Genomic DNA, 26,518 nt, shown 5'->3' with positions numbered 1-26,518 from the left:
TTTTCCTTGTGAAGAGTGACATGCCAGGCCTGACACGCCAGTTTGAGGAGACTTAAATGCCTTGCATGTATGACGCGCCCGCTGGGCAGTGGGGTACTCGGTAGCCGGGCCGGTCGGTGCTGGGGATGTCACGGTGGCGGTGACCCGGTCCGTGACCCAGGGTGGTTAATTAAAGGGGGAATTAAGAAAAGGGGAATAAAGTTTTTAGAGTTAATGTTAGTGACGCCACCTGTGGTATGCGGCTATATGGGGCCGTCCCTGCAGTGCAGATCCTCTGGAGCTGATGATGATGCAGCAGAGTTGGTTCAGCTCTCCACAGGCAGAGCTTAGCTCCAGGGCAGGAAATAGTGATGTTATGAGGTAGATGTTGCTGGTGCTGTGTAGTGCAGGGCTGGTGATGGCGCAGCAATGATTCAAGGACACAGTGGGCTGAAGTCTTCAAGGTTTACTCCAGGTTACCAGCGCCAGTGTGTAACCTCCCACGCCGTCCTGTTTTCACCAAGGAAGGGGTTCAGCAATCCCTCAGGTATTTCAGGAGCACTTAAACAGGACCCCGTTCTATGTGCCTTCCTCGGTTGTCTTCCTGCGCTGACTCTCACCCTCCTGCCCTGCGCCTCGCAACCAGTGTCCCAAGCCGGTAGCCTCGGGTCATGTCGGGCAACGTGCAGTCCCCTGAATCCTATGCGGCCACCTTTTCGGCGATATAATTGTGGTAGTGGGCAGCTGCACCCTGAAAGTATAGTAGCCTCCGGTTTTCTATCTGAGCCTTGTTGTTCTCCACTAGTTAGGGGCCGGGCCCCTCTGCGGTCTGATCCCTCCACGTCCGTGTAGATTCAGGCGCACGGGTGGCTTCCTGCACTTCCCGTGCCCCTGGGATCCCCTCTGTCTCTCTGGAGCCTTCCCTCTGCTCCCGTCCTCTCTCAGTCTGTCCTCCTGGGCCTCTCAATCTGGGCCCTGCTCCTTCCTCCTCTCCTCCTCAGCCGAGCTCCTTCTGAGCTCCTGCTCCCAGCTCTCTCTCCTCTGAACTCTCTCCTCAGACTCAACTGTCTCCCTCAAGATGGTTCCCTTCTTATACTCCTACTGAAGGTGCTCCTACTTCCTCCACCCACACCCACTGCATCGTTCCTCCCTCACTCTGTTCCTCCCACTTCCAACCAGGGACAGGTTTCAGCATTAAGCCAGTGCATCTTATCCCTCCTGATGGTCTGGAATGGTGTAGTGTTGGATGCAGGTGGGTGGGTCCTGGGCAGTACTCCTTCCTTACCTGAGAGTGGGACACCACACCTCTGGGTGAGATGCAGTACCTCTGTGGCGACTGAACCCGCAGGGGCCCCACACATGCTCCTCCGGGAAATGTAATATGCAAATTGTCTTTTCAGAGAGGAAGAGGGCTTGAACTTTAGTGCCACCTATTAGAAGGAGCAATCCTACAAGTCATTATCGACCCTTTAAGCGAGCCTTGAAATATTACTTAGGATAAAAGCCAAATCAGAATCTCAAGTTGTAGACACGGTGTTTCGGGGTACTGCCCCTCATCAGTGCAAAGTATGAGATCTGATATGGCTAGGTGAGAGGCTAAGACTGAGATCTAAGGGGTAAGGTTTCTCCTTGTGTAGAGTGACATGCCAGGTCTGGCACGCCAGTATGAGGAGACTTAAACGCCTTGCATGCTCCTCTGGGAAATTAAATATGCAAATTATCTCTTCAGAGAGGAAGAGGACTTGAAGTGCAGCCTATTGGAAGTAGCAATAGTCATTATAGACCCCTTAAATGAACCTTAAAATATGACTTAGGATAAAATCACCCAGTCAAATCAAATCTTATACTTTGTACTGATGAGGGGTAACACCACGAAAGATCATGTCTACAAATTGAGATTCTGATTTGGCTTTTATCCTAAGTCTCTCACATTATGGGAGAATAAACTCTTTGCCTTGGGTCACACAGTAGCTGTTATCTGTAATGTCACATCATGAAGGGCATCAGGAAAGAACGTATGGAAAAAAGTCAGAGAAGTCACACAGTACAGTATTAACATAAGCTAACAGTTTAGATACCATCACTGCTATTTGGTCTACACCGTCACCCAGCATAAGCCTGCAGCTGCTTTATACTCCAACAGGCCCTCCATCTGAAGCATCTACACCTCTCCTTTGTACTCTAGAAATCCTCAGCTTTCCATTATACTAGCTTAACCCAATATACATGGAAAGGGGCTACATGACAGCACGCAGCCCCCTTTAAAATAGAGATTGATGATGTCTCCATATGGACATGATCTATACAGAAATATATATGTGCTGTATTTCAGGTGACATTTTATAATCCTGTGATTGAAAGGTTCTCCAAACTACGTCGACAGAAGAAGATTTTCTCCAAAGAACAAGGTTTTAGTAAATGTAGTCTCTATCTCAAATAACAATACTTTCAGCTTCTACAATTATTACAATTTACATCTTCATACTTCCTTAAAGGGAATCTGTCACCAGGTTTTTGCTACCCTATCTGACAGCAGCATGATATAGGGGCAGAGACCCTGATTCTGGGGATGTATCACTTACTGAGCTGCTCGCTGTCAGTTTGATAATATCACAATTTTCTCTGCTGCAGATCTAGCAGCTCTCTGAATGCTGAGCTGTGTATACCTCTGATTGGCAGCTTTCTGTGTACACTGTGCATAGCCAGAAACCATCCAATCAGTGGTGGGGGACTGGGTTATACAGACCTCATGGATATGGAGGACTACATGACAATAAGGTCACTTGTCCTCTAGTGATAATCTGCTGCTGATAAAACTGATTTAATCAAATTACTACAGAAAGCAGCCAAGTAAGTGACATATATCTGAAAGCAGAGTCTCTGTCCCTACATTATGTTGCTCTCAGATTAGGTGGTGAGAGATTCCCTTTACGTAACCTCCGTGGTCCTGTGCTGACCCTCTAATGTTCTCCTCTCTTAATTTCATATCTACAGCTATCGGACTTCTCTTATGCTGCCTCTACAGTCTGGATTTCTCTTCATTTACCTTTACTCTCCCTGACTGCCATTCTAGGTAGAAGGTATATCTAATTCTTAAAATAAATCATATATTGTTTGAATTGTCTTACACAGGAAAGGCCTTTCTTCGCGCTAGACAGATGAACATCGATCCTTCCACCTGGCTCCGTCTCCTGCGAAGGGCGATCCCTGCCAGTACTGGAGGGTACAGTCCTGCGGAGCACGGAGAGTGAGTCATTTTACTTCTCAATCATTTTGTCACTTTATGTGAAGCGGCAATGACCATTGTTTGCCCCATCCCATTTCTCCTACCTTTTTTATATGTACATCACTGGTCTTATTTATTGTGACTTTTTATTAATAGAGAGCTAAATCTGGATTCTCTAACCCTGCGACCGGGGCAGGAAACAAAGGACGAGGTGAGAAATGTCACATTTATCCAGGTGATCACTACCATTCACATCTTTTAAAAGAGCAAAATTAAAAATCATTTAACACAAATATTCTATAGTAACCTGTTACATAACTATCACCCCTAGGATGCCTGTCACAGCATACTGGGAAGAGTAGTATCGTATGTAGCCGCTCAGGAGCCGCATTTATTGCCAACCTGATTTTTTACAAAAATTGAGTCATCATTGGATCATAACGATAAGTGACGTGTATGTCTCAGGATACAGGGGCTGGTTTTATGTTTCTTAGATAAAACAGCAATATATCCAGTTACCACCAGGCGGCGCCGTAGTGGTTGTAGCTTCATGTAATGATATTCTGCGATAAAACATACATTTAAATAACAGTTAAAATTTTAGAGATTGTTTTGGAGAAAAGCACGTCCATTCAAAGGAACAGGAGAGGTGGTGAAATTTCATCAATAAATCTGACGCGATGTATAGGACTTGTTCACACACTGCGTTTTACGGTACCAGGAAAGTGAACGAGATTTCGGAGAATCTCGCGCATACGCTGCTTATTTTTTTCCTTGCAGAATTGAACCATCAAAGCGTTTTTTGTTTCTTTTCAAATCTGCGGCGCGTCAATTCTTTCAGATTTTTTGCAGCATTTTCACCAATTCAAATGAATGGGGAAAAAACGAATGTAAAAACGTATCAAAAACGCATCCAAAACGAGTGAGTGATGAGCTTTTTTTTTTTTACGCAGCAATTTTCCTGGCAAAAAAAAAAATTGATGCAAATACTCAATTTCTGCATATACCCATACTGTTATAATTTTTTGTGATTGCCTCCCCGAACTTGTTTTTTTGGGTTGTCTTTTTCCTCTTTTACCTGTACAGTTTGCCTATAGGGTTGCACTAAAGGAACGGTATCTACTTTCTGGATGAGAGCTAATTTGCATAACCTTTTATAAATTACACCACGTGAGCTGGCATATATTTATAGTGTTTTCTTCACAGGTGGAAGCCCCAGTTGTACTAAAGAGCCCAGCGACAAGGCGGGAGAGCCAGAGACGGTCAGTACACACAGTCATCATCTATGCACGTTATTATAAGCCCTAAAGATGAGCAATTTTCTAGAGAGTCTTCATTAAACATTTACTACTATTTGCTGCAAAAATAAGATTGTCAGAACTCCGGACCCTGCTCTTCTCTCCTTTCTTTCAGTGTTAGAGATAGCAGCAGGGAAGGAGTTGTATACAGATCTCCATGACACAGAGGGAGGGAGAAAGAACGTACGGTCTCAGGGAGTGCAGAGGAACTGGATGTAGATAAGGAGAAAATAAGGGCAGGATAGAAGCTGTGCTGAGATATGAGAAGGGAAAACAGTAGCACACTGGACCACACACCTCACATCCGGCCTATATTACTGAAAGAGACACTCTCACAACAGAAAAATCTGAAACTTCGATTAATCTGCAAACTGCTTATCAGAGGGCATCTGAAAATGAATGAAGGATTGAATTTAATACTATTTTATTATCTAAAGTTGTTATAAACATATGTAAAGATATTTTTGTCATGTCAGTGGTATCCATAGATTGTACAGTATATGCAGCTATAATGCACTTGGACAGACTACTATATAGCGAGTAGTGTAAAGTTGACACTTGTCAGAACGCAAATCTGAATAAGCTCTGTGCAGACACTGAACAAGCAATTAATAGCATAGCAATATATGGAATTTCCTTAGTGGAAAGAAGGATGGAAAAGAGTGCTTTCTGAGGTTAACAATATAAAACCAACTAAAGAAATGTTCTCACCTGGCAAAGTTATTTGCACTATAATAGATTCCAGTGGGTGCAGCCGACCTGGTATATTATGGGATTTTCCTCTATAGGGAGTTCCGGCAGAGCTTGATAAAGTGAAAAAAACAGATGATGGGTGTCCTCAGGATAAAATATAAGCCATATAAAAATATATAAACCTTTATTTAAAAGACACTATGCGTTTCAGCTGCATCCAGCCTTCCTCAGGACACCTGAGGCTTCATCCAGCCTTCCTCAGGATACCTAAGGCTGCATCCAGCCTTCATCAGAACACCTAAGGCTGCATCCAACCTTCCTCAGAAAACCTAAGGCTGCATCCAGCCTTCCTCAGGACACCTAATGCTGCATCCAGCCTTCCTCAGAACACCTAAGGCTGCATCCAGCCTTCCTCAGAACACCTAAGGCTGTATCCAGCCTTCCTCAGAACACCTAAGGCTGCATCCAGCCTTCCTCAGAACACCTAAGGCTGCATCCAGCCTTCCTCAGGACACCTAAGGCTGCATCCAGCCTTCCTCAGAACACCTAAGGCTGCATCCAGCCTTCCTCAGAACACCTAAGGCTGCATCCAACCTTCCTCAGAACACCTAAGGCTTCATCCAGTCTTCCTCAGGACACCTAAGGCTGCATCCAGCCTTCCTTAGGACACCTAAGGCTGCATACAGCCTTCCTCAGAACACCTAAGGCTGCATCCAGCCTTCCTCAGGACACCTAAGGCTGCATCCAGCCTTCCTCAGAACACCTAAGGCTTCATCCAGTCTTCCTCAGGACACCTAAGGCTGCATCCAGCCTTCCTCAGGACACCTAAGGCTGCATCCAGCCTTCCTTAGGACACCTAAGGCTGCATCCAGCCTTCCTCAGAACACTTAAGGCTTCATCCAGTCTTCCTCAGGACACCTAAGGCTGCATCCAGCCTTCCTCAGGACACCTAAGGCTGCATACAGCCTTCCTCAGGACACCTAAGGCTGCATCCAACCTTCCTCAGGACACCTATGGCTGCATCCAGCCTTCCTCAGAACACCTAAGGCTGCATCCAGCCTTCCTCAGAACACCTAAGGCTGCATCCAGCCTTCCTCAGGACACCTAAGGCTGCACCCAGCCTTCCTCAGAACACCTAAAGCTGCATCCAGCCTTCCTCAGAACACCTATGGCTTCATCCAGTCTTCCTCAGGACACCTAAGGCTGCATCCAGCCTTCCTCAGGACACCTAAGGCTGCATACAGCCTTCCTCAGGACACCTAAGGCTGCATCCAACCTTCCTTAGGACACCTAAGGCTGCATCCAGCCTTCCTCATGACACCTAAGGCTGCATCCAGCCTTCCTCAGGACACCTAAGGCTGCATCCAGCCTTCCTCAGAACACCTAAGGCTGCATCCAGCCTTCCTCAGAACACCTAAGGCTGCATCCAGCCTTCCTCAGGACACCTAAGGCTGCATCCAGCCTTCCTCAGGACACCTAAGGCTGCATCCAGCCTTGCTCAGGACACCTAAGGCTGCATCCAGCCTTCCTCAGGACACCTAAGACTGGATCCAGCCTTCCTCAGGACACCTAAGGCTGGATCCAGCCTTCCTCGGGACATCTAAGGCTGCATCCAGCCTTCCTCAGGGCACCTAAGGCTGCATCCAGCCTTCCTCAGAACACCTAAGGCTTCATCCAGTCTTCCTCAGGACACCTAAGGCTGCATCCAGCCTTCCTTAGGACACCTAAGGCTGCATCCAGCCTTCCTCAGAACACCTAAGGCTGCATCCAGCCTTCCTCAGGACACCTAAGGCTTCATTCAGTCTTCCTCAGGACACCTAAGGCTGCATCCAACCTTCCTCAGGACACCTAAGGCTACATCCAGCCTTCCTCAGAACACCTAAGGCTTCATCCAGTCTTCCTCAGGACACCTAAGGCTGCATCCAGCCTTCCTCAGGACACCTAAGGCTGCATACAGCCTTCCTCAGGACACCTAAGGCTGCATCCAACCTTCCTTAGGACACCTAAGGCTGCATCCAGCCTTCCTCATGACACCTAAGGCTGCATCCAGCCTTCCTCAGGACACCTAAGGCTGCATCCAGCCTTCCTCAGAACACCTAAGGCTGCATCCAGCCTTCCTCAGAAAACCTAAGGCTGCATCCAGCCTTCCTCAGGACACCTAAGGCTGCATCCAGCCTTCCTCAGGACACCTAAGGCTGCATCCAGCCTTGCTCAGGACACCTAAGGCTGCATCCAGCCTTCCTCAGGACACCTAAGACTGGATCCAGCCTTCCTCAGGACACCTAAGGCTGGATCCAGCCTTCCTCGGGACATCTAAGGCTGCATCCAGCCTTCCTCAGGGCACCTAAGGCTGCATCCAGCCTTCCTCAGAACACCTAAGGCTTCATCCAGTCTTCCTCAGGACACCTAAGGCTGCATCCAGCCTTCCTTAGGACACCTAAGGCTGCATCCAGCCTTCCTCAGAACACCTAAGGCTTCATTCAGTCTTCCTCAGGACACCTAAGGCTGCATCCAGCCTTCCTCAGGACACCTAAGGCTGCATCCAGCCTTCCTCAGAACACCTAAGGCTTCATCCAGTCTTCCTCAGGACACCTAAGGCTGCATCCAGCCTTCCTCAGGACACCTAAGGCTGCATCCAGCCTTCCTTAGGACACCTAAGGCTGCATCCAGCCTTCCTCAGAACACCTAAGGCTTCATCCAGTCTTCCTCAGGACACCTAAGGCTGCATCCAGCCTTCTTCAGGACACCTAAGGCTGCATCCAGTCTTCCTCAGGACACCTAAGGCTGCATCCAGCCTTCCTCAGGACACCTAAGGCTGCATCCAGCCTTCCTTAGGACACCTAAGGCTGCATCCAGCCTTCCTCAGAACACCTAAGGCTTCATCCAGTCTTCCTCAGGACACCTAAGGCTGCATCCAGCCTTCCTCAGGACACCTAAGGCTGCATCCAGTCTTCCTCAGGACACCTAAGGCTGCATCCAGCCTTCCTCAGGACACCTAAGGCTGCATCCAGCCTTCCTCAGAACACCTAAGGCTGCATCCAGTCTTCCTCAGGACACCTAAGGCTGCATCCAGCCTTCCTCAGGACACCTAAGGCTGCATCCAGCCTTCCTCAGAACACCTAAGGCTGCATCCAGTCTTCCTCAGGACACCTAAGGCTGCATCCAGCCTTCCTTAGGACACCTAAGGCTGCATCCAGCCTTCCTCAGAACACCTAAGGCTTCATCCAGTCTTCCTCAGGACACCTAAGGCTGCATCCAGCCTTCCTCAGGACACCTAAGGCTTCATCCAGTCTTCCTCAGGACACCTAAGGCTGCATCCAGCCTTCCTCAGGACACCTAAGGCTGCATCCAGCCTTCCTCAGGACACCTAAGGCTGCATCCAGCCTTCCTCAGGACACCTAAGGCTGCACCCAGCCTTCCTCAGAACACCTAAAGCTGCATCCAGCCTTCCTCAGAACACCTATGGCTTCATCCAGTCTTCCTCAGGACACCTAAGGCTGCATCCAGCCTTCCTCAGGACACCTAAGGCTGCATACAGCCTTCCTCAGGACACCTAAGGCTGCATCCAACCTTCCTTAGGACACCTAAGGCTGCATCCAGCCTTCCTCATGACACCTAAGGCTGCATCCAGCCTTCCTCAGGACACCTAAGGCTGCATCCAGCCTTCCTCAGAACACCTAAGGCTGCATCCAGCCTTCCTCAGAACACCTAAGGCTGCATCCAGCCTTCCTCAGAACACCTAAGGCTGCATCCAGCCTTCCTCAGGACACCTAAGGCTGCATCCAGCCTTCCTCAGGACACCTAAGGCTGCATCCAGCCTTGCTCAGGACACCTAAGGCTGCATCCAGCCTTCCTCAGGACACCTAAGACTGGATCCAGCCTTCCTCAGGACACCTAAGGCTGGATCCAGCCTTCCTCGGGACATCTAAGGCTGCATCCAGCCTTCATCAGGGCACCTAAGGCTGCATCCAGCCTTCCTCAGAACACCTAAGGCTTCATCCAGTCTTCCTCAGGACACCTAAGGCTGCATCCAGCCTTCCTTAGGACACCTAAGGCTGCATCCAGCCTTCCTCAGAACACCTAAGGCTGCATCCAGCCTTCCTCAGGACACCTAAGGCTTCATTCAGTCTTCCTCAGGACACCTAAGGCTGCATCCAGCCTTCCTCAGGACACCTAAGGCTGCATCCAGCCTTCCTCAGAACACCTAAGGCTTCATCCAGTCTTCCTCAGGACACCTAAGGCTGCATCCAGCCTTCCTCAGGACACCTAAGGCTGCATACAGCCTTCCTCAGGACACCTAAGGCTGCATCCAACCTTCCTTAGGACACCTAAGGCTGCATCCAGCCTTCCTCATGACACCTAAGGCTGCATCCAGCCTTCCTCAGGACACCTAAGGCTGCATCCAGCCTTCCTCAGAACACCTAAGGCTGCATCCAGCCTTCCTCAGAACACCTAAGGCTGCATCCAGCCTTCCTCAGGACACCTAAGGCTGCATCCAGCCTTCCTCAGGACACCTAAGGCTGCATCCAGCCTTGCTCAGGACACCTAAGGCTGCATCCAGCCTTGCTCAGGACACCTAAGGCTGCATCCAGCCTTCCTCAGGACACCTAAGACTGGATCCAGCCTTCCTCAGGACACCTAAAGCTGGATCCAGCCTTCCTCGGGACATCTAAGGCTGCATCCAGCCTTCCTCAGGGCACCTAAGGCTGCATCCAGCCTTCCTCAGAACACCTAAGGCTTCATCCAGTCTTCCTCAGGACACCTAAGGCTGCATCCAGCCTTCCTTAGGACACCTAAGGCTGCATCCAGCCTTCCTCAGAACACCTAAGGCTTCATTCAGTCTTCCTCAGGACACCTAAGGCTGCATCCAGCCTTCCTCAGGACACCTAAGGCTGCATCCAGCCTTCCTCAGAACACCTAAGGCTTCATCCAGTCTTCCTCAGGACACCTAAGGCTGCATCCAGCCTTCCTCAGGACACCTAAGGCTGCATCCAGCCTTCCTTAGGACACCTAAGGCTGCATCCAGCCTTCCTCAGAACACCTAAGGCTTCATCCAGTCTTCCTCAGGACACCTAAGGCTGCATCCAGCCTTCTTCAGGACACCTAAGGCTGCATCCAGTCTTCCTCAGGACACCTAAGGCTGCATCCAGCCTTCCTCAGGACACCTAAGGCTGCATCCAGCCTTCCTTAGGACACCTAAGGCTGCATCCAGCCTTCCTCAGAACACCTAAGGCTTCATCCAGTCTTCCTCAGGACACCTAAGGCTGCATCCAGCCTTCCTCAGGACACCTAAGGCTGCATCCAGTCTTCCTCAGGACACCTAAGGCTGCATCCAGCCTTCCTCAGGACACCTAAGGCTGCATCCAGCCTTCCTCAGAACACCTAAGGCTGCATCCAGTCTTCCTCAGGACACCTAAGGCTGCATCCAGCCTTCCTCAGGACACCTAAGGCTGCATCCAGCCTTCCTCAGAACACCTAAGGCTGCATCCAGCCTTCCTCAGGACACCTAAGGCTGCATCCAGCCTTCCTTAGGACACCTAAGGCTGCATCCAGCCTTCCTCAGAACACCTAAGGCTTCATCCAGTCTTCCTCAGGACACCTAAGGCTGCATACAGCCTTCCTCAGGACACCTAAGGCTGCATCCAGTCTTCCTCAGGACACCTAAGGCTGCATCCAGCCTTCCTCAGGACACCTAAGGCTGCATCCAGTCTTCCTCAGAACACCTAAGGCTGCATCCAGCCTTCCTCAGGACACCTAAGGCTGCATCCAGCCTTCCTCAGAACACCTAAGGCTGCATCCAGTCTTCCTCAGGACACCTAAGGCTGCATCCAGCCTTCCTCAGAACACCTAAGGCTGCATCCAGTCTTCCTCAGGACACCTAAGGCTGGATCCAGCCTTCCTCGGGATATCTAAGGCTGCATCCAGCCTTCCTCAGGACACCTAATGCTGCATCCAGCCTTCCTCAGGACACCTAATGCTGCATCCAGCCTTCCTCAGAACACCTAAGGCTGCATCCAGCCTTCCTCAGAACACCTAAGGCTGTATCCAGCCTTCCTCAGAACACCTAAGGCTGCATCCAGCCTTCCTCAGAACACCTAAGGCTGCATCCAGCCTTCCTCAGGACACCTAAGGCTGCATCCAGCCTTCCTCAGAACACCGAAGGCTGCATCCAGCCTTCCTCAGAACACCTAAGGCTGCATCCAACCTTCCTCAGAACACCTAAGGCTTCATCCAGTCTTCCTCAGGACACCTAAGGCTGCATCCAGCCTTCCTCAGAACACCTAAGGCTGCATCCAGCCTTCCTCAGGACACCTAAGGCTGCATCCAGCCTTCCTCAGAACACCTAAGGCTTCATCCAGTCTTCCTCAGGACACCTAAGGCTGCATCCAGCCTTCCTCAGGACACCTAAGGCTGCATCCAGCCTTCCTTAGGACACCTAAGGCTGCATCCAGCCTTCCTCAGAACACTTAAGGCTTCATCCAGTCTTCCTCAGGACACCTAAGGCTGCATCCAGCCTTCCTCAGGACACCTAAGGCTGCATACAGCCTTCCTCAGGACACCTAAGGCTGCATCCAACCTTCCTCAGGACACCTATGGCTGCATCCAGCCTTCCTCAGAACACCTAAGGCTGCATCCAGCCTTCCTCAGAACACCTAAGGCTGCATCCAGCCTTCCTCAGGACACCTAAGGCTGCACCCAGCCTTCCTCAGAACACCTAAGGCTGCATCCAGCCTTCCTCAGAACACCTATGGCTTCATCCAGTCTTCCCCAGGACACCTAAGGCTGCATCCAGCCTTCCTCAGGACACCTAAGGCTGCATCCAGCCTTCCTTAGGACACCTAAGGCTGCATCCAGCCTTCCTCAGAACACCTAAGGCTTCATCCAGTCTTCCTCAGGACACCTAAGGCTGCATCCAGCCTTCCTCAGGACACCTAAGGCTGCATACAGCCTTCCTCAGGACACCTAAGGCTGCATCCAACCTTCCTTAGGACACCTAAGGCTGCATCCAGCCTTCCTCATGACACCTAAGGCTGCATCCAGCCTTCCTCAGGACACCTAAGGCTGCATCCAGCCTTCCTCAGAACACCTAAGGCTGCATCCAGCCTTCCTCAGAACACCTAAGGCTGCATCCAGCCTTCCTCAGGACACCTAAGGCTGCATCCAGCCTTCCTCAGGACACCTAAGGCTGCATCCAGCCTTCCTCAGGACACCTAAGGCTGCATACAGCCTTCCTCAGGACACCTAAGGCTGCATCCAACCTTCCTTAGGACACCTAAGGCTGCATCCAGCCTTCCTCATGACACCTAAGGCTGCATCCAGCCTTCCTCAGGACACCTAAGGCTGCATCCAGCCTTCCTCAGAACACCTAAGGCTGCATCCAGCCTTCCTCAGAACACCTAAGGCTGCATCCAGCCTTCCTCAGGACACCTAAGGCTGCATCCAGCCTTCCTCAGGACACCTAAGGCTGCATCCAGCCTTGCTCAGGACACCTAAGGCTGCATCCAGCCTTCCTCAGGACACCTAAGACTGGATCCAGCCTTCCTCAGGACACCTAAGGCTGGATCCAGCCTTCCTCGGGACATCTAAGGCTGCATCCAGCCTTCATCAGGGCACCTAAGGCTGCATCCAGCCTTCCTCAGAACACCTAAGGCTTCATCCAGTCTTCCTCAGGACACCTAAGGCTGCATCCAGCCTTCCTTAGGACACCTAAGGCTGCATCCAGCCTTCCTCAGAACACCTAAGGCTGCATCCAGCCTTCCTCAGGACACCTAAGGCTTCATTCAGTCTTCCTCAGGACACCTAAGGCTGCATCCAGCCTTCCTCAGGACACCTAAGGCTGCATCCAGCCTTCCTCAGAACACCTAAGGCTTCATCCAGTCTTCCTCAGGACACCTAAGGCTGCATCCAGCCTTCCTCAGGACACCTAAGGCTGCATACAGCCTTCCTCAGGACACCTAAGGCTGCATCCAACCTTCCTTAGGACACCTAAGGCTGCATCCAGCCTTCCTCATGACACCTAAGGCTGCATCCAGCCTTCCTCAGGACACCTAAGGCTGCATCCAGCCTTCCTCAGAACACCTAAGGCTGCATCCAGCCTTCCTCAGGACACCTAAGGCTGCATCCAGCCTTCCTCAGGACACCTAAGGCTGCATCCAGCCTTGCTCAGGACACCTAAGGCTGCATCCAGCCTTCCTCAGGACACCTAAGACTGGATCCAGCCTTCCTCAGGACACCTAAGGCTGGATCCAGCCTTCCTCGGGACATCTAAGGCTGCATCCAGCCTTCCTCAGGGCACCTAAGTCTGCATCCAGCCTTCCTCAGAACACCTAAGGCTTCATCCAGTCTTCCTCAGGACACCTAAGGCTGCATCCAGCCTTCCTTAGGACACCTAAGGCTGCATCCAGCCTTCCTCAGAACACCTAAGGCTTCATTCAGTCTTCCTCAGGACACCTAAGGCTGCATCCAGCCTTCCTCAGGACACCTAAGGCTGCATCCAGCCTTCCTCAGAACACCTAAGGCTTCATCCAGTCTTCCTCAGGACACCTAAGGCTGCATCCAGCCTTCCTCAGGACACCTAAGGCTGCATCCAGCCTTCCTTAGGACACCTAAGGCTGCATCCAGCCTTCCTCAGAACACCTAAGGCTTCATCCAGTCTTCCTCAGGACACCTAAGGCTGCATCCAGCCTTCTTCAGGACACCTAAGGCTGCATCCAGTCTTCCTCAGGACACCTAAGGCTGCATCCAGCCTTCCTCAGGACACCTAAGGCTGCATCCAGCCTTCCTTAGGACACCTAAGGCTGCATCCAGCCTTCCTCAGAACACCTAAGGCTTCATCCAGTCTTCCTCAGGACACCTAAGGCTGCATCCAGCCTTCCTCAGGACACCTAAGGCTGCATCCAGTCTTCCTCAGGACACCTAAGGCTGCATCCAGCCTTCCTCAGGACACCTAAGGCTGCATCCAGCCTTCCTCAGAACACCTAAGGCTGCATCCAGTCTTCCTCAGGACACCTAAGGCTGCATCCAGCCTTCCTCAGGACACCTAAGGCTGCATCCAGCCTTCCTCAGAACACCTAAGGCTGCATCCAGTCTTCCTCAGGACACCTAAGGCTGCATCCAGCCTTCCTTAGGACACCTAAGGCTGCATCCAGCCTTCCTCAGAACACCTAAGGCTTCATCCAGTCTTCCTCAGGACACCTAAGGCTGCATCCAGCCTTCCTCAGGACACCTAAGGCTGCATCCAGTCTTCCTCAGGACACCTAAGGCTGCATCCAGCCTTCCTCAGGACACCTAAGGCTGCATCCAGCCTTCCTTAGGACACCTAAGGCTGCATCCAGCCTTCCTCAGAACACCTAAGGCTTCATCCAGTCTTCCTCAGGACACCTAAGGCTGCATCCAGCCTTCCTCAGGACACCTAAGGCTGCATCCAGTCTTCCTCAGAACACCTAAGGCTGCATCCAGCCTTCCTCAGGACACCTAAGGCTGCATCCAGCCTTCCTCAGAACACCTAAGGCTGCATCCAGTCTTCCTCAGGACACCTAAGGCTGCATCCAGCCTTCCTCAGAACACCTAAGGCTGCATCCAATCTTCCTCAGGACACCTAAGGCTGGATCCAGCCTTCCTCGGGATATCTAAGGCTGCATCCAGCCTTCCTCAGGACACCTAATGCTGCATCCAGCCTTCCTCAGGACACCTAATGCTGCATCCAGCCTTCCTCAGAACACCTAAGGCTGCATCCAGCCTTCCTCAGAACACCTAAGGCTGTATCCAGCCTTCCTCAGAACACCTAAGGCTGCATCCAGCCTTCCTCAGAACACCTAAGGCTGCATCCAGCCTTCCTCAGGACACCTAAGGCTGCATCCAGCCTTCCTCAGAACACCGAAGGCTGCATCCAGCCTTCCTCAGAACACCTAAGGCTGCATCCAACCTTCCTCAGAACACCTAAGGCTTCATCCAGTCTTCCTCAGGACACCTAAGGCTGCATCCAGCCTTCCTCAGAACACCTAAGGCTGCATCCAGCCTTCCTCAGGACACCTAAGGCTGCATCCAGCCTTCCTCAGAACACCTAAGGCTTCATCCAGTCTTCCTCAGGACACCTAAGGCTGCATCCAGCCTTCCTCAGGACACCTAAGGCTGCATCCAGCCTTCCTTAGGACACCTAAGGCTGCATCCAGCCTTCCTCAGAACACTTAAGGCTTCATCCAGTCTTCCTCAGGACACCTAAGGCTGCATCCAGCCTTCCTCAGGACACCTAAGGCTGCATACAGCCTTCCTCAGGACACCTAAGGCTGCATCCAACCTTCCTCAGGACACCTATGGCTGCATCCAGCCTTCCTCAGAACACCTAAGGCTGCATCCAGCCTTCCTCAGGACACCTAAGGCTGCACCCAGCCTTCCTCAGAACACCTAAGGCTGCATCCAGCCTTCCTCAGAACACCTATGGCTTCATCCAGTCTTCCCCAGGACACCTATGGCTGCATCCAGCCTTCCTCAGGACACCTAAGGCTGCATCCAGCCTTCCTTAGGACACCTAAGGCTGCATCCAGCCTTCCTCAGAACACCTAAGGCTTCATCCAGTCTTCCTCAGGACACCTAAGGCTGCATCCAGCCTTCCTCAGGACACCTAAGGCTGCATACAGCCTTCCTCAGGACACCTAAGGCTGCATCCAACCTTCCTTAGGACACCTAAGGCTGCATCCAGCCTTCCTCATGACACCTAAGGCTGCATCCAGCCTTCCTCAGGACACCTAAGGCTGCATCCAGCCTTCCTCAGAACACCTAAGGCTGCATCCAGCCTTCCTCAGAACACCTAAGGCTGCATCCAGCCTTCCTCAGGACACCTAAGGCTGCATCCAGCCTTCCTCAGGACACCTAAGGCTGCATCCAGCCTTCCTCAGGACACCTAAGGCTGCATCCAGCCTTCCTCAGGACACCTAAGACTGGATCCAGCCTTCCTCAGGACACCTAAGGCTGGATCCAGCCTTCCTCGGGACATCTAAGGCTGCATCCAGCCTTCCTCAGGGCACCTAAGGCTTCATCCAGTCTTCCTCAGGACACCTAAGGCTGCATCCAGCCTTCCTTAGGACACCTAAGGCTGCATCCAGCCTTCCTCAGAACACCTAAGGCTGCATCCAGCCTTCCTCAGGACACCTATGGCTTCATTCAGTCTTCCTCAGGACACCTAAGGCTGCATCCAGCCTTCCTCAGGACACCTAAGGCTGCATCCAGCCTTCCTCAGAACACCTAAGGCTTCATCCAGTCTTCCTCAGGACACCTAAGGCTGCATCCAGCCTTCCTCAGGACACCTAAGGCTGCATCCAGCCTTCCTTAGGACACCTAAGGCTGCATCCAGCCTTCCTCAGAACACCTAAGGCTTCATCCAGTCTTCCTCAGGACACCTAAGGCTGCATCCAGCCTTCCCCAGGACACCTAAGACTGCATCCAGCCTTCCTCAGGACACCTAAGGCTGCATCCAGCCTTCCTCAGGACACCTAAGGCTGGATCCAGCCTTCCTCAGAACACCTAAGGCTTCATCCAGTCTTCCTCAGGACACCTAAGGCTGCATCCAGCCTTCCTCAGGACACCTAAGACTGCATCCAGCCTTCCTCAGGACACCTAAGGCTGCAACCAGCCTTCCTCAGGACACCTAAGGCTGGATCCAGCCTTCCTCGGGATATCTAAGGCTGCATCCAGCCTTCCTCGGGGCACCTGAGAAGGCTGGATGCAGCTAAAACTCGTAGTATCTTTTAAATAAAGGTTTATAGATTTTTATATAGCTTTTGTTTTTCCCTGAGCCATTTGCCCCATTCCATTTTGACGGGAACACCCTTCATCTGTTTTTTTTTTGTTTCACTTTATCAATCAATTAATAGAGAGAGAGCTTAGTTCTGAATCCAGCTGAATTATGAATGCAGCTTTGTAGTAAAATACAAACTATAACCTCTGATCAGTATAAAATAAGTCATGTACTATAATTACAAAATTAGATTAACCAATATGGGCCCTCTAGCTGCCCCTGGAGCTGCCTCGATAGCATATACTCAGAGGCATTTATCATAAAGATGATGAAATCTATCACTTCATCTCTGACCCATCCAATCAAACCGATTCTTGGAGTCATATAACTTATCACTGACTGTCATTACTAATTAATAACATCTAATTACCAGCCATTCCAGTAAGAACACTGCCTGACAGTCTGCTAGAGAAGACGTCCCCAGGGGGCTGATATTTCCACTTGTAGAAACCTGATACTTGGGTTCTTAACAACTTCATCTTGTATAGAGATAAAAACAAAAGAGCTAACAATGCTCAGTGATAAACCTTCACCGCCCCATCATTGTAGATCGTGAGGCGTGAAGTCATGAGACCCCTAATACCGTGATATCTGTATTGTATGCTATCAAGTAGGCATTCCGTACCTGATTTATTCATCAGATGTCATTATCCTCTGCCATTGCAGATCCTGCCTTAAATACTGTTTAAATGTCTATAAAAAGTATTAGTACCCTATACTTTTTCATGTCACATGTGTTAAAAAAAGTTAAAGGGAACCTGTCAACAGAAAAAACGCTATTAACCTTCAGATATGGAGTTAATCTGCAGGTTAATTGTGTTATTAACCTGCCCGATGCCTGCACTTAGCCGAACGCTGCAGGGAGAAAATAATAATAATAATCTTTATTTTTATATAGCGCTAACATATTCCGCAGCACTTTACATACATTATCGTCGCTGTCCCCATCGGGGCTCACTCTTTGGAGTGTGGGAGGAAACTGGAGAACCCGGAGGAAACCCACGCAAACACGGGGAGAACATACAAACTCCTTGCAGATGTTGTCCTTGGTGGGATTTGAACCCAGCACCACAGCCCCACCGTGCCGCCCATATGAACTTTTTATTCCTCCCGGCAGCGTTCCGGTTTGATGATGGCATCGGCGTGGGTTGAAGCACGATTATGAGTATACAGAGCGGCGGCTGTAACTGCATCCCCGGCCCTGACTAACATCAGCTCAGCATTGAGGCCGGCTGTCAAGTCAGGGCCGTGGGCCCGGTTACAGCGGCCGCTCTGTATACTTAGAGCAATGACTGAACCCGTGCCGATGCCGCCCCCGTGACTGAATTCTGGAATGATGCTGGAGGAGTAAAGTTAATTTTCTCCCGGCAGCGTTCGGCTAAGTGCAGGCGCCGGGCAGGTTAGTAATACCAATAACCTTCAGATTAACTCCATATCTGCAAGTTAATAGCGTTTTTTCTGGTGACAGGTTCCCTTTAAGAGGAGGGGGATAGTATTTTTTTTTAGATACTATAGTATGTCTTCCTTTTACAGAACGCAAAGCGTGTCACATCTGTGCTTAGAGGACTTCAGACTGTTGGCCGTCCTGGGAAGAGGGCACTTTGGAAAGGTGAGTGGAATATATTAGTTGGGAATTTTAAGGGAATAGGACAGCAGGTTTTTGTTATGTTATATAAGGATAGCGTGATGAAGGGGCTGAGACCCTGATTCCAGCGATGTGTCAGTTGCTGCTCTGTATGCTGTCATTTTAATACAATCACTGTTTTCACTGCTGCAGATCTAGCAGAGCTCAGAATGTTGAGCTGTGTCAGCATTCTGAGCTCTGCTTAGATCTGCAGCAGAGAAAACAGTGTTTGTATGAAAATGACAGCATGCAGAGCAGCCAGTGATACATCGCTGGAATCAGGATCTCAGCACTTAAATCACGCTGCTCTCAGGTTACATAGCAAAAACCTGGTGACAGATTCCCTATAAAGCGGTTGTCCAGGCTTTGGCTTAGTGTGACTGCAGACTTGTGAATCCTCAAAGTGCGAACAGTGTGCGCTGTCAGAATGCTCCTATGCCAGTGCTGGGAGCATACATCTGGCCACATTCCGACTAGACATGTCCAGCCTCACTCAATTCACTTGTATTGAGCGAGGCTGTGCACATTTAGTTGCCATGTATGCAAATCACTTACTTGCGGTCACGCTCCCGCCCTCTTCCAGCGCCGGCACCGGAGAATCCTACATACAACTGAGAATCCTGACAATGTGCACTGTGCGCACTGTGAGGATTCACAAGTCTGCAGTTACACTGATTCCAAAGCCTGGGCAACTCCTTTAGGCCTCTTTCACACATCAGTGTCTCCAGTATGTGTGGTGTCAGTTTTCACACGTACTGGATACACATACACACATAGACCCATACAAATGAATGGGTCTGTGCACATGTCAGTGTGTTTACATGTCCGTTTTTTGCACGCCGCACGGGCCCCAAACCATCCCACACTCATACACACTGATCACACACGGAATGCAACTGTGCGTCATCAGTGTGACACATACCGGCGCCTGGGAATCAGCGGTACAGTTAGTGCTGTTCCCAAACGTCGCGTGCTGGAGGCAAGTCTCATCCTTGCCCCCTACTGGCGCTGAGATCAGCGCCAGCCGGGGACAATGTTGAGAGTTGTATTAAGCCCCTGCTGTCATCAACAAGTGTAAAAATAAGACTAAAATAAAAAACACATTATACTCACCTTTACACCTAATTCCCTGAAGCCATTGTCCCCTGTAAACAAACCAAAAAAAGAGCAATATCCCCCACTTGTCCGAAGTTTAAATAATCCAGTGTCCCACGCCGTAATCCATCTGACCGATATTTCATCATCAGAGTGAGCTGTGGCTTGAGGCGACTGCACACGCTGAGGAGAATGACTCGCTGACACTGAGCTCACTGAGTGACAGGACACCTGTCAGGGGCCCGCTTGCTGGAGCGAGTCATTGTCCTCTGCTGCTCAGTGTGTGCGGTCGTCTCAAATTACCGCTAACGCTGATGAAGAAATGTCGGACAGATGGATTACGGAGTGGGACACTGGATTATTTAATCTTCGGACAGGTGAGGAATATTGTTCTTTTTTTATTTTTGGTTTGTTTACAGGGGACAATGGCTTCAGGGAATTAGGTGTAAAAGGTGAGTATATTGTGTTTTTTATTTTAGTCTTATTTTTACACTTGTTGATGACGGCAGGGGCTTAATACAACTCTCAACATTGTCCCCTGCTGGCGCTGATCTCAGCGCCAGCAGGGGGCAAGGATGAGATTTGCCTCCAGCACGCGACGTTTGGGAACATCACTAACTGTACCGCTGATTCTCAGGCTCCAGTATGTGTCACACTGATGGCGCACAGATGCATTCCGTGTGTCATCAGTGTGTATGAGTGTGGGACGTTTTGCGGCCCGTGCGGCGTGCAAAAAACGGCAATTTTACTCTTTTTTTACACTTGTTGGAGACAGCGGGGGCAGAATACTACTCTCAACATTGTCCCTTGCTCACGCTGATCTCAGCGCCGGCAGGGGACAATGATGACAGATGACTTCAGCACCCGGAGCCTGGGAACAGTGCTAACTGTACCGCTAATTCGCAGGCGCCGGTACGTGTGATACTGATGCAGTGCACAAGCGGCACACGGTAGCCACATGTATGTCACACAGGTACACATGGACACACGGACATGGATATCTCCAGTACTGTTTTTTCCAGTACCGGAATTATCAGGACGTGTGAAAGAGGCCTTAGGTTGTGCTGAATCTAAAGACTTGAATGACGACATCTTGGTTGTCTTTTTTGGACATATAAATCCCTTTTGGTTTTTTTTATTACCTGTCTTTTATTCAGGTTCTGCTGTCTGAGTACAAGGAAACTGGAGAATTATATGGAATCAAAGCTTTAAAAAAAGGAGATATCATTGCCAGGGACGAGGTTGAGAGGTTTGTATGTACATTACATCTACGTTATAGATTATTTAAAGGGGTCACTTATTTTTTCTAACTTCCTGAGATTTCACCTCTCCTTATTTTCTCCAGCCTTATGTGTGAAAAGCGGGTGTTTGTAGCAGTGAGTGGAGCCTCGCACCCGTTCCTGCTTAGTCTTCTGGGATGTTTCCAGACTCCGCAGCATGTCTGCTTTGTCATGGACTTTATGGCTGGAGGAGACCTGATGACTCATATACACACGGAGGTGTTCAGCCAGCAGCGAGCAATGTGAGTATATGTGTGATCAATGGGTGTGCTCATCAAAAAGTGCTGGCGTCACCCATCCAGAGCAGATATCCCATGTCTATAACAGGATAGGAAATGAAGGTGACTTCATTAGCCATTGTGAACATAAACGGAAATAAAAATTAATTCCTAAATGTTTGTCTCACATCTACAGAACTGAGTAAAACTGTATATTAAAGGGAATATGTCAGCATGTTTTTGCTCTGTAATCTGACAGCAGCATGATGTAGGGTCTAAGGCCCTGGTTCCAGCAATGTGTCACATACTAGCTTAAGTGTTGCTGTTTCAATAAAATCAGTGTTTTATCAGCAGGAGATTATCACTACAGGACTAGTTGGTTTGTGCCTCCTGGTCCAACCCCGCCCCCACCACTGATTGGAAGCTTTCAGTCACTATACATTGTACACAGAAAGCAGCCAATCAGTGATGTGGGCGGGGTTACACAGGGCACAACATTCTGAACTTTGCTAGATCTGCAGCAGAGAAAACTGTGATTTTATCACAACTGCTGCACCCAGGAAACTGGAATCAAGGTCTCTGCTCCTACATTATGTTGCTCTACACAGTAAAAACCTGTGGACAGGTCACCTTTGAGAAGACCCCATTAACCTATTAATCCATGCACTATTTTCCATCTCAGGTTTTATGCAGCGTGTGTACTACTCGGGCTCCAATTTCTGCACAGTAAGAACATTGTATATAGGTGAGGAGACATTATCAATTATTATATGCAAAGGAAGCATTGTGGGTGGTGCCAGGGATGTGTATTTGGTGTTGACACTGTGAGGGAATGGATGGTGTCATGGCATACGAGGATGAATAAAGCAGATAAATGTGCTGGTAGAGTTTCCAAAAGCCAATGTGTCAGAGGATGTGTCAAAAGCGGGCCTCTCAAACCAAATTATACATATGGTTTTTTATATATATATATATATATATATATATGTATATATATATATATATACAGTACAGACCAAAAGTTTGGACACACCTTCTCATTTAAAGATTTTTCTGTATTTTCATGACTATGAAAATTGTACATTCACACTGAAGGCATCAAAACTATGAATTAACACATGTGGAATTATATACTTAACAAAAAAGTGTGAAACAACTGAAAATATGTCTTATATTCTAGGTTCTTCAAAGTAGCCACCTTTTGCTTTGATGACTGCTTTGCACACTCTTGGCATTCTCTTGATGAGCTTCAAGAGGTAGTCACCGGAAATGGTTTTCACTTCACAGGTGTGCCCTGTCAGGTTTAATAAGTGGGATTTCTTGCCTTATAAATGGGGTTGGGACCATCAGTTGTGTTGTGCAGTAGTCTGGTGGATACACAGCTGATAGTCCTACTGAATAGACTGTTAGCTGCTTTTTTCTTGCCATAATACAAATTCTAAGTAAAGAAAAACGAGTGGCCATCATTACTTTAAGAAATGAAGGTCAGTCAGTCCGAAAAATTGGGAAAACTTTGAAAGTGCCCCCAAGTGCAGTTGCAAAAACCATCAAGCGCTACAAAGAAACTGGCTCACATGAGGACCGCCCCAGGAAAGGAAGACCAAGAGTCACCTCTGCTTCTGAGAATAAGTTTATCCGAGTCACCAGCTTCAGAAATCACAGGTTAACAGCAGCTCAGATTAGAGACCAGGTCAATGCCAAACAGAGTTCTAGCAGCAGACACATCTCTTCAACAACTGTTAAGAGGAGACTTTGTGCAGCAGGCCTTCATGGTAAAATAGCTGCTAGGAAACCACTGCTAAGGACAGGCAACAAGCAGAAGAGACTTGTTTGGGCTAAAGAACACAAGAAATGGACATTAGACCAGTGGAAATCTGTGCTTTGGTCTGATGAGTCCAAATCTGAGATCTTTGGTTCCAACCACCGTGTCTTTGTGCGACGCAGAAAAGGTGAACGGATGGACTCTACATGCCTGGTTCCCACCGTGAAGCATGGAGGAGGAGGTGTGATGGTGTGGGGGTGCTTTGCTGGTGACACTGTTGGGGATTTATTCAAAATTGAAGGCATACTGAACCAGCATGGCTACCACAGCATCTTGCAGCGGCATGCTATTCCATCCGGTTTGCGTTTAGTTGGACCATCATTTATTTTTCAACAGGACAATGACCCCAAACACACCTCCAGGCAGTGTAAGGGCTATTTGACCAAGAAGGAGAGTGATGGGGTGCTACGCCAGATGACCTGGCCTCCACAGTCACCAGACCTGACCCCAATCGAGATGGTTTGGGGTGAGCTGGACCGCATAGTGAAGGCAAAAGGGCCAACAAGTGCTAAGCATCTCTGGGAACTCCTTCAAGATTGTTGGAAGACCATTTCCGGTGACTACCTCTTGAAGCTCATCAAGAGAATGCAGAGAGTGTGCAAAGCAGTCATCAAAGCAAAAGGTGGCTACTTTGAAGAACCTAGAATATAAGACATATTTTCAGTTGTTTCACAATTTTGTTAAGTATATAATTCCACATGTGTTAATTCATAGTTTTGATGCCTTCAGTGTGAATGTACAATTTTCATAGTCATGAAAATACAGAAAAATCTTTAAATGAGAAGGTGTGTCCAAACTTTTGGTCTGTACTGTGTATGTATATATATATATATATATATATATATATATATGTATATATATATAGTCACAGGGGTTCTCCTGGCTTAAATGAAAAGTCTACAATCACTCTATATGGCAGCAGACTGCGGAATCGTGACAGTGTCTAATGTACACACTGTCACGATTCTGCTGTTTTCACAGCGCGAATGTGTGGGTTCATGTGATCATCTGAAAAGAATAAGAGTAACTATGAGTCAGGGAATAATTAGAGGTTGCCAGATTATTCATCTATTGATCCCCTTGATCCTTTTGCAGAGATTTAAAACTGGATAATCTGCTTCTGGACTCAGAAGGATATGTGAAGTTGGCGGATTATGGCCTCTGCAAAGAGGGTTAGTACATGGTTTGTGCGCGAGATACATATATATACAGTACTAGATTATTAGAAAAGTTCATCATGATGGATGGCAGATGGAAAAGTGATCGACTCCATCAGGAGTGACGTCATCCTTGAGTCACTCACTATGTATAAACTCCTCAACATTGAAATTGGAACACTAAAAAGGAAAAGTGGTGAAATTATGAGAATCACAGGGTGGATAGACCTGTAGGGTGTCGACATGATAACACCCAGTTGCATGTAGCATGAATTACAGTGAGAAGCCTGCATGGCCTTAATTTGCTACCATGGCCTGCAGCGTCTCCGGACTTGTCTCCCATCGAGCACATCTGGTCATTGGTCGACAGTTATAAAAGGAGCTGCCAGCAACAGATCTTGATGACTTCTTCAGATGCATTCAGCGCGGCAAAACATTCCTCAGACAACTATTAATAACCTCACTGATAGCAGCCGAGGCTGTAAGTGCTGGAATTTCTGTAAGTGGAGCTTATACTCAATACTGAATAAATCGAAATGTTTTCAAAATGTTGTTTCCCTTATTCATGAGTTGCAAATCAGTATTATGTCTATCCATCCTGTGATTTCTATAATTCCATGACTTTTCCTTTTTGGTGTTGCAATTTCAATGTTGAGGAGTGTATACAGTAGGGAAAGGCAGGATTTAGTCAGCCACCAATTGTGCAAGTTCTCCCACTTAAAGGCTGTGTGCCCACGATGCGTTTTTTAAGCGTTTCCGCAGTGGCAAAAACGCTGCAGAGATGCTTAAAAAACACTTGGTAGAAGGTCTGCCATGTTCCCCAATGATAATCCGCATGTGCTGTGCACATGCTGCGGAAATTTCCGCTGCGGATTATCATTGCGGAAAAAAACGCAGCACTACCAATTATTTTGTGGAAGTGCTGCGTTTTCGCCGCCATTGACTTGCATTGGAACGCATGGATTACACATCACTGCATATGTAGATGTGCATTCCCCACGTTTCAATGTGCGGATGGTACCCAGGTCTAGAGGACAGGAGACTCTCCTCCGGACCCGGGTACCATAGAACCTGTGAAAAAAAGAATAAAATAAAAAATAAATGTTATATTTACCTTCTGATGGCCCCCGGTGCGTTCGTCCTCCCTTGCCGGCAGATCGCGGTGGACTGAAGGACCTGCTCTCATAGTCATGTGACGGCAGATCCTTCAGCGTAGTGTACCGCGATCTGCCGGCAGCCAGGACGGAGCGAAGCAAGACTGCGGCGGCCATCTGAAGGTAAGTATAGATTTATTTTTTTATTTTTTAACATTCTTTACGGTCACACTATATAAATCCGGTTGCATGGATTTATATAGTGTGACCAAGTTGTCAAGCACTTTCCAAGTGATGCTAAAATCGCTTGTTAAGCGCTTGTCAACCCGCATGTGGAAATGCATGTGAAGAACGCTTCACATCCGCATGTACCTGGCAGGAAAAACGCATGTACAATCCGCATGTACAATCCGCATGTACAATCCGCATGTACAGTCCGCATGCGTTTTTTTCTGCCAGGGAGATGCAGAAACGCTCAGGAAAAATCCGGAGCATTTCTGCATCGTGGGCACATAGCCAAAAAGATGAGAGAGGCCTGTAATTGACATCATAGGTAGACCTCAACTATGAGAGACAAAATGAGAAAACAAATCCTGAAAATCACATTGTCTGATTTGGAAAGAAATTTTTTTCAAATTTTGGTGGAAAATAAGTATTTGGCCAATTACAAACAACAAAATTTCTGTCTCTCACAGACCTGTAACTTCTTCTTTAAGAGGCTCCTCTGTCCTCCACTCATTACCTGTAGTACTGGCACCTGTTTTAACTTGTTATCAGTATAAAAGACACCTGTCCGCAACCTCAAACAGTCACACTCCAAACTCTACTATGGCGAAGAACAAAGAACTGTCGAAGGACACCAGAAACAAAATTGTAGCCCTGCACCAGGCTAAGAAGACTGAATCTGCAATAGGCAAGCAGCTTGGTGTGAAGAAATCAACTGTGGGAGCAATAATTAGAAAATGGAAGACATACAAGACCACTGATAATCTCCCTCGATCTGGGGCTCCACACAAGATCTCACCCCGTGGGGTCAAAATGATCTCAAGAACAGTGAGCAAAAATCCCAGAACAACACGGGGGGACCTAGTGAATGACCTGCAGAGAGCTGGGACCAACGTTACACAGGCTACCATCAGTAACACACTACGCCGCCAGGGACTGTTTCTCTGCCAAGGGACCAGGACGACTGATCTGTGTACATGAAAGAATGAATGGGGCCATATATCATGAGATTT

At 48.8% G+C, this 26,518-nt stretch overlaps 1 protein-coding gene across 2 annotated transcripts in view; it reads left to right on the top strand.

The window, feature by feature from the left end:
* LOC141166801 (serine/threonine-protein kinase N1-like) overlaps nt 1–26,518 on the top strand; it is a 121,555-nt gene that overhangs the window by 68,311 nt on the left and 26,726 nt on the right. For both annotated transcript variants that reach the window (XM_073653844.1, XM_073653845.1), the window contains exons 10-18: nt 2,312–2,387; nt 3,112–3,226; nt 3,362–3,416; nt 4,412–4,467; nt 18,524–18,599; nt 20,867–20,958; nt 21,055–21,231; nt 21,890–21,952; nt 24,125–24,201. In XM_073653844.1, coding sequence (XP_073509945.1) covers nt 2,312–2,387; nt 3,112–3,226; nt 3,362–3,416; nt 4,412–4,467; nt 18,524–18,599; nt 20,867–20,958; nt 21,055–21,231; nt 21,890–21,952; nt 24,125–24,201 — 787 coding nt within the window. The remainder of the gene's footprint in view (nt 1–2,311; nt 2,388–3,111; nt 3,227–3,361; nt 3,417–4,411; nt 4,468–18,523; nt 18,600–20,866; nt 20,959–21,054; nt 21,232–21,889; nt 21,953–24,124; nt 24,202–26,518) is intronic.

This window comes from Phyllobates terribilis, unplaced genomic scaffold (genome assembly GCF_046119375.1).
Source record: "Phyllobates terribilis strain yellow unplaced genomic scaffold, ASM4611937v1 Scaffold_11__3_contigs__length_659146591, whole genome shotgun sequence".
Taxonomy (NCBI): domain Eukaryota; kingdom Metazoa; phylum Chordata; class Amphibia; order Anura; family Dendrobatidae; genus Phyllobates; species Phyllobates terribilis.
This window is presented reverse-complemented; position numbering and strand designations above follow the sequence as displayed.